Source organism: Erythrolamprus reginae, chromosome 10 (assembly GCF_031021105.1).
Source record: "Erythrolamprus reginae isolate rEryReg1 chromosome 10, rEryReg1.hap1, whole genome shotgun sequence".
Classification (NCBI taxonomy): domain Eukaryota; kingdom Metazoa; phylum Chordata; class Lepidosauria; order Squamata; family Dipsadidae; genus Erythrolamprus; species Erythrolamprus reginae.
In genome coordinates, this window is record NC_091959.1 from 40,752,704 (window position 1) to 40,761,578 (window position 8,875).

General features: G+C 47.4%; 1 protein-coding gene across 1 annotated transcript in view; it reads right to left on the reverse strand.

Annotated features, from left to right (window-relative positions):
- Positions 1-7,711, reverse strand: part of TBX1 (T-box transcription factor 1) — a 46,909-nt gene extending 39,198 nt beyond the window's left edge. Inside the window, exon 1 of the mRNA XM_070762734.1 lies at positions 6,973-7,711. Within this exon, the coding sequence (XP_070618835.1) occupies positions 6,973-7,562 (590 nt within the window). The 5' untranslated portion in view covers positions 7,563-7,711. The remainder of the gene's footprint in view (positions 1-6,972) is intronic.
- Positions 7,712-8,875: the final 1,164 nt, after the last annotated feature.

The following is an 8,875-nucleotide window of genomic DNA, read 5'->3' on the forward strand; positions in this document are numbered from 1 at the left end:
CCTTCCAAGCCGGGAGCGAAAACGATCCGAATTTGTTTCCATTCCTTCGCAGCTTCCCTTAAGTCTCGCCTTGACGCGGGTGGCCGAGTTTGGAGTTTGATTCTGTTGTGTGGTGTGGGGGTTCCCCCCCCCCATTTTTTCGTTTTTCTCTCGTCCACGAGAAAAACCGATTTATGAGCTCACGAGGAGACACCCATTATCTATCTATCTATCTATCTATCTATCTATCTATCTATCTATCTATCTATCTATCTATCTATCTATCTATCTATCTATCTATCTATCCATCCATCCATCCATCCATCCATCTATCATCTATCTATCATCTATCTATCATCTATCTATCTATCATCTGTCTATCTATCTATCTTTCTATCTCTATCTATCAATCTATCAATCTATCAATCTATATCAATCAATCTATCTATATATCTATATCTATCTATATCTATATCTATATCTATATCTATATCTATATCTATATCTATATCTATCTATCTATCTATCTATCTATCTATCTATCTATCTATCTATCTATATATATATATATATATATATATATATCTTTCTATTTATATATAAATAAATAAATATATATATATATATATATAGAGAGAGAGAGAGAGTGTGTGTGTGTGCCTGTTTAAAGAATTGTATCCATATACTGCTTTGCCAGGGTGTGGGGGCCATAAAATCAGGCACATACCCTTGACGAAAGCCCAAACCACGCAATCCGGTTGAAATCGACCTTACAAATGCAACACCCCCTGAAAAACACCCGCGCGGGGGACGGGTGTCTTGGAAAACTTCCCTCCCTCCCCAAAAGAGCGTTTGAAGCTCCTTCCCAGTGCAAAAGCCTCCGAGGGAGGCAGACGATTTAAAAGAAAGGTGAAATAGAAATAGAATAAATAAACGGACCGCCCCTCCTTGCGAGAAAACGACCCTTTTCCGGCGGGATTTTAAAAAAATAATAATTGGGAGGGGGGGTCTTTGAAAGGGCTTTTGTAGAAATTCAATAAATTGAGTTGGCTTCAACTAGTGTGGCTAGTGTCATCCAGCCAGGAGAAAAAAAATTATTGCTTACCACCGCAATCTTGACTTCAAAAATCAGAGTATCCTCTAGAGGGCAGCAGGACGGATCCAATGGGTCCGGTCTCTGCCGCCCTCTAGGGAAGCTCCGTGGTATTGCTAGAGTCAGAAATTGGGAAATTGTAACCCTGGGAGGGGGCTTTGACTTTGCATGTTGGGTAATCCAAATCCTTATTGTTTACAAACTTTAGTTTATGACTGGGTGCATCTCTCCAACTCAACTCTGGCTTATTCCAGAAAACCTATTTAATCCCTTCTTAAATCCATGCAGCAAAGGTTTACTTTTGAGGTTTCTGTGTGAATAATAGTAGTGAACCCCCCTTTTTAAAAAAATCCCAGGAAGACACACACACACGCCCCCCATGTAAGCAAAAATGTAGAATTTATCTGGATGCATCTCTTAGGCATAAAATAAAAGAATAGAATAAAATAAAATAAAATAAATAAAATAGAATAAAATAATAAAATAAAATAAAATAAAATAAATAAAATAAAATAAAATAAAATAAAATAAAATAAAATAAAATAAATAAAATAAATAAAATAAATAAAATAAAATAAAAGAATAAAATAAATAAAATAAATAAAATAAATAAAATAAATAAAATAAATAAAATAAATAAAATAAATAAAATAAATAAAATAAATAAAATAAAATTTCTCTGATCTGGGGCTTCCATTACTGGCAGACCTCGACCGTTAAATCGCCTAGAAAGCTACATTCAGAAAAGCTGATATACTGTATAGCAAAGCGTTAAGCTCCACGGCAATATTCTATTTTCCCTTCCTTTTTAACCGAGACCAACGAATAAAATTCCTCAAAAAAAATCTCCACAGCGCGCTTCGCAACCCTTCCTTTTTCAACAACACAAATAAGTCGAGGTGCCCACGCTGCATTGCCCAAACCTACCGTAGTTTGGGGTCACGAAACGTCTGCAGGAAAACAACCAAGGAGCCTTCGTTTCAATCCCGAGCTACACATATATTCCGCTTAATTTTAGTACACGTGCGGTCACAAGCCATTATTACGCGTTAAAGGGTCGCCCCGGATCTCCATTTTAATTCTAGATTTATATGATTTTTTCCTCCTTAAAGCGAAGGGGAAATAAAAACATGAAGACAGAAAGAAGAAGAGAGCGCGCGGGGTGTGTGTGTATTTTAAATTTATTTTTATTTCCCCCACCGCCGCCCCCCAGAGCCAAGTTTGCATAGCAACGGAATCGAATAGAAGTCTTTATTGGTCAAACGCGATGGGACACATAAGGGATTTGTCACTGGTACAAGATCGGGTTTGGTTTCAACTCAGTCTCGTTTCGTTTCGTTTTGGGTTTGTTTTTTTTAAACAGGCGTTTTCTGAGCAAATTTTTAGGCGCTTTCTCCCCCAGCTTTTAAAAGGCTTCCAGGCCGATTCTCTAAAGAGGTTGATTGCAAAAGAGGTTGCCTCCAATTAGGAAAGCGCGCCTGGATTTTCACTTGCATTTTTGAACGCTCGCAATATATTTTACGCCCTTTTTACCAAAGCCGTGATTGCTTTCAACACATTGCTTTCAATAAGCTGTGTCTCGTTCTGGAGACCCCACCTACAAAAAGATATTGATAAAAGTTGAATGGGTTCAAAGACGAGCTACAAAAATGGTGGAAGGTCTTAAGCATCAAATTTATCAGGAAAGACTTCATGAACTCAATCTGTATAGTCTGGAGGAGAGAAGGGAAAGGGGGGACACGATCGAAACATTTAAATATGTTAATGGGTTAAATCAGGTTCAGGAGGGAAGTGTTTTCAATAGGAAAGTGAAGGGGGCACAATCTGAGATTAGTTGGGGGAAAGATTAGAAGTAATGTGAGAAAATATTATTTGTCTGAAAGAGTAGTAGATGCTTGGCACAAACTTCCAGCAGACGGAGTTGGTCAATCCACAGTCACTGAATTTAAACATGCCTGGGATCAACATAGATCCATCCTAAGATAAAATACAGGAAACAGTATAAGGGCAGACCATATGGACCACGAGGTCTTTTTCAATCGCCTATGTTTCTATGCCTAAGATTGGCATTTGAGGGCCAGCGGTATATTTCCCACCCGTTCACCAAAGCTTCCTTCTCGGTTTTCATTCATCTCGTTTTTAATAAATCCTCAAAGCGGTTGTTTTTCCTAACGGGGAGCGTTGGGATACTAGAAAGCATTAAAAGAGCAAAACGTTTTAAGGGGGGAAACATAAACGGAGACTGTGCACAATCCAAATACCAATATTTTTTTGGATGGGGGAGGGAAATAATGAATAATGTTGTGCGGGTATATGAGAGGGTGCAATTCTGCATTCGCCTATCCTTTAAAATTTATCTACATCGGCATGCTTTCATACATATACGCACGCCATTTAAAATGTACACACACCCAAAGGTATGTATGCATGCTTTTATACCCACACATACACACAAACACACCACGCGCACGTAAAACCCACACCAGGACACACCGTGTTGTAAATTTCTCTCTCTCTCTCTGAGTGTGTGTGTATAATATACACATACCTACCGGTACATACATACATACATACACACACATTCATACCGATAGGTGTGTGTATATTATACACAAACACACACAATTTAAAACACGGTGTGTCCTCGGTGTGTGGGTTTTACGTACGCATATTGTGTGTGTGTGCATAAAAGCATACGGTACATGCATACATATGCACACACATTCACACGAGGAGGCACCATGTTTTAAATTTTGTGTGTGTGTGTGTGTGTATAATATATGTGAGCCACCCCAGTCTTCGGAGAAGGCCGGCATACAAATCTAATAAATAAATAAAAATAAATAAAAATTATTGTTGTTATTATTATTATTATTATTAATAATAATAATAAGAACAAGAACAACAAAACAACAGCAATGATGATGATGATAATAATAAGAACAAGAACAACAACAAAACAACAGCAATGATGATGATGATGATAATAATAAGAACAATAAGAAGAACAAGAACAAGAACAAGAACAACAAAACAACAGCAATGATGATGATGATGATGATGATAATAATAATAATAATAATAATGCATATGCATATAAATATACATACACGCAAACATTTTAAACACGGTGCGACCTCGTGTGTTTTTACGCGCGCGGTTGTGTAAGTATAACACACACACACCAGTACACACTTGCATACATGCGCGCGCACGCACGCACTTTCATAGATTTATAACAGCACATACTTGTTTTACAAATGTATACATACGTCTACACACACATACGCACGTTTTCGTACACAAGTACGCACAAACGTAAGTTATAGGCAATGTCAGGTTTCCGACACTATTTATTGCATCGGCCCAGAGGCCTTCGGGGCTTGAGCGGCAGGCATATAAATTAAATTAAATTAAAAAAAATTAAATTAAATTAAAAATATATCAATTTCGCGAAATGTTGGGAGTGGGGGGCATTTTCTTTTAAGTTCTTCCCTGCTTCCTTCGACCCCAGCAGCGGCCGTTCCTAACCACGGCGACCTTTCCTCTTGCGCGCGGGCGAGCGGTGGCGGCAAGGAAAGGATATTTATTATATTATATTATAGCGACCGGTGCTAAGGGGGCCTGGTGCTTTGGATCCCCCTCCCCAATTGGAGGGCTTGAAGGCGGCTTGTAAAAGCGTCTCCGGGAAGGACAGGAAAAGTTTTGCAAAGAGGCCGGAACAAAAAGCGTGAGTGAGTCACGGAATCGGTGGCTTGTTGGTTTCTTTAACGCCCCCCCCCTTCTTCCCCGCCCCGGATTTCATTCTTAATGTTGCCCTTTAAAAAAAAATAAAAAATTGCCGCCTCCTCCACCTCCCCGCACTCGTTTTTCTTTTGGATAAATACGGGAACGATCCTGCCAGGGAGCTTTGCATGGCCCAAACCAGTTGGGAAACAATTCCATTGCTTTCAAATGAAGTTCGATCCGAAGGAGGGAGGGAGGGAGTGAGTAAAGGAAAGGGAAAGAGAAAAGGAAAAGAAGGGAGGAAGGAAAAGAAGAAAGGAAGGGAGAAAGGAAGGAAGGGAAGGAAAGGAAGGGAGAAGAAAAGAAGGAAAGAAAGAGAAAGAACGAAGGAAGGAAAGGAAAGAAAGAATGAGAACGAAGAAAGGAATGAAGGAAAAGAGAAAGGAGGGAAGGAAGGAAAAGCAAGGAAAGGAAAGGAAAGGAAGGGAGAAGAAAAGAAAGAGAAAGGAACGAAGGAAGGAACGAAGGAAAAAGAGGAAAAAGGAAGGAAAAGAGAAAGGAACGAAGGAAAGAATGAAGGAAAAAAGAGGAAGGAAGGAAGGAAAAGAAGGAAAAAAGGAAAAGAAAGAGAAAGAAACGAAGGAATGAAGGAAAAAAGAGGAAAGCAGGAAGGAAAAAAGGAAGGAAGGGAGAAAGGAAAGGAAGGGAGAAAAAAGGAAGGAAAGAAGGAAGGAAGGGAAACCGAGTCTAAAATCCTGAGCCCCCTTGAACTTCAAAGCAATTCAATCCAAGACAGCTTCGATTCCAACCCCTTCCCTCCCTCGCAGAATAAACCACGCGTGAAAATTTGCACCGTTGGGTTTGAAAAAACACCTTTTCCCAAGGCCGACCCTCCTGTCAGAGACGACTCCTACCATCCCCTGCCAGAGGGAAGGCGAAGGGCGACCTGCACGCTAAGGAACCCGAAGTTCCGCAGATATTGCCCCTACCCTTAGTACTGAATGGCTCACTTATCGCCCCGAGCTAACGCAGCTAATTACAGACAGTATTCCTCTTCTGATCACCGACCGGGACTTCGATTGCCTTTTTCATTTCCTGCAAAACTACGCAGACCAGCCTTCCATCGTGTGGGTGTGGGTGTGTCCCCGAAAGGTGATTTTTGCCCCAGCCTGTACCCACTCTGAGAGCCGACCGAGTTTAAGAAAAACAACAAAAAAAGTGTTTTTAGGAACAGAAAAACTGACGGGCATATGCTGAGCCGGAGGGAAATAATTGAAGCTAAAATAGGAGAGGCCTAAAGGAGGTAGGAAAACATGCGGAATCGGGAATAAGGTAACTTTTTCAACGTTTCTTGCATTAATAAAATCTCTCTCTCTCTCTCTCTCTCTCAGTCTCTCTGTTTCTCTCCTTCTCTTCCCCCCTCTCTCTGTCTCTTTCCCTCTCTCCCTCTCTGTGTCTGTCTCGGTCTGTCTTTCTCTCTGTGTGTATGTCTCTCTCTCTCGCTCTCGTTCTCCCTCTCTGTGTGTCTGCCTGTCTCTCGTTCTCTTTCTCTCCCTGTCTCTTTCCCTCCCTCTCTCTCTCTGTGTTTCTCTGTCTCTCTCTGTCTGTCCCCCTCTCTCTGTCTGTCTCTTTCTCTCTGTCTCGCGTTCTCTTTCTCTCTGTGTGTGTCTCTCTCTCTGTCTCTTTCTCCCTCCCTCCCTCTACCCCACACACTCTCTCTAAGTGTGTGTGTGTTTCCATGCATTCTACAAGGGACGGCTGGCTGGACGTCGCCCCCACTTCGTTCGGAGCAAATGCACCCGAGAATTAAACAGTAAGACAAACTCCACCAGCGTTTGGCATCCAAAACGCCCGCCCCTCCGAACCCAACCCGTCCCCTGCGTTATCCCGCAGCAAATTACTGGCGCCCCCCCTGCAGGCCCCCACCCCAATTTCTGGGAAAGACGCGCCAAGTCGGCCCGAGTCCTCGCTCGCAAGAGAGCGGAGGCGGGGGCGCAAGGAAGGCCACCCCAAAACGATCTCTTTTGGCGCACAGGCGGCGCGCCGAGGCCTGGGGAACGCGCAGGAACCCGAGTCGCCTCCCCCTCCTCCGCTCCAAACGCCAGGGAAGTAGAGCCCCCCCCCGGGGGGGGGGTTAAACACCCGCAACCCACGCCACGCGTTTGCTTTCTAACCTGCCGGCCTTGGTGACAATCATCTCGGTGCCCAGTTGGTTGAATTCGTCCCACAGCGCTTTCATCTCCAACTGGACGCTGACGTTGGCCACTTTGGGGTTCTTCTTGACCGGAGCCTTGGTCGAGGCCGGGCCCGATCCCCCAGAGCCGGAGCCCGAACCGCCGCTTCCTCCTCCTCCACCGCCTCCTCCTCCTCCTCCTCCACCGCCTCCGCCGCTCCCGCCGCCTTCGGGAGCCTCGGAGCCCACCGCGGACGGCGGGTTGTTGTTGCTGCCCGCCGCTCCGGCCGCGAAGGAGTAGCCGCCGTGCTGTTGCGCCTGGCCGTGGTGGTGGTGCGGCGGTTGGTGGTGGTGTTGTTGCTGCTGGGCCGCCGGGTGGTGAGGCGGAGGCGGCTGGACCGAGCAGGCTTCGTAGTGCGGCGGCTCATGCTGGCCGAAGGTCTCTCCGGCTGGGGAGGGCGAGAGGTGCGGGTAGCCCGCCGCGGCGGCCGCGGCCGAGTTGAGGCTGCTCAGGCTGTTGGCGGTGAAAGCTGCAACATCGCAAAAATGGGAGAGCTGCGTGAGCCACGGGCTGGAGACGGCTGAGATCATTCCAGGCGGGGAGCGAGGAAGAGCCAGAGGGAGAGAGGGAGAAAGAAAGAAAGAGCGTGTTAGCAGAGGAGGAGGAGGAAGAGGAGGAGGAGGAAGAGGAGGAGGAGAAGGAGGGCGGAGAGGGCACCCAAGCGCCACCGGCCGGCCTGGCTCCCTCGCCTGCCCGCCTGCCTTCCCTCCCTCCCTCCCGCCGGGCTCTGGGCCGCCCCGTCGCGGCCCGCCTCCACTTATAGCCCCCCGAACCCGCCGGCCGGCCACTCCGCCGGCCGGCCAGCCGCGTGCGCGCCTGGAACGCGCGAGGAAGCGGGCCTGGGGCGAGTCCCTTGGCGACTCTGTCTCTTTTTGCGCACCGCCGGCCAACTTTTTTTTTTTTTGCGGTCGGCCAAGTTCGGAGCCTGGAGCGCGCACGTCCCACGGGCGCGCTCCCTCCCCCTCCTCCACCCCCACCTCCTTTGCCTCCCCCTTTCCCCCGCCCCCTTAAGAAGCCAACGCTTGGCAGCGAACGTCCAGCGGGACGCCCTTCTTCGCCCGGGAGGGGAGCCGAGTCGGTCCGTGCGCGCAGCCAAGTCTGGGTTGACTTTGCGCGCTGTTACTTACTGCTCCCTTTCTCCGCCCGGCCTTGGAGTTTTTTGTACGCCCCCTCCTGGTCGCAGTGCGCGTTCCCGGCGGGGAAGGAGGAGGGCGCGGCGACGCGCTTTTTGCACTCTTCCAGGGAGCGCACAACTCCGCGGCTCTTGGCTGGTCGCCTTGCCTCTGAGCACTAGCGCGGTGCTTTTCCACCCCTCGCCTCGCCTTCCTCTCGGCCTCCCCAGCCTGGAGGGGGAGCGGGCGGGGAGGCAAGCCAACAATGCGCTCGCAGCCGCCGCCGGGCGAGGCTTATCTCCCCCCCCCAACCTCCACCACCGTCGCCGCCGCCACTCCAGACCTCGTTCGCCTCTCTTTCTCCCGGCTTGGCTGCGGGGCTGCCGCGCCGGGTGTCCCCGAGGCCGCTGCCAAACCGGTTCTGATTTGGTTTTCGCTTTCCTGCCTGCCTTCCTCTGAGATAAGACGGAGGGGGAAGGGAGGGTAGCCACCTCCCCAGGTAACAAACTTCCCCCATTCGGGAAGAGTTCGGGCGAAAAGAAGGGGGGGCAGTGAAGGGCTACCGGAATTTTTACTACCACACTGTGCGCGTGGCTTATGCAGAAAACCCTGCATTTTCTTTCAACACCTTCCAGTGCAAATTGGGTGCTGTGGGGTGGAGCTCCATTTTCGCTACCCCTCAGCGTCCCCCCCCCCCTCTCTATTTCTCTCTCTCACACACACACACACAA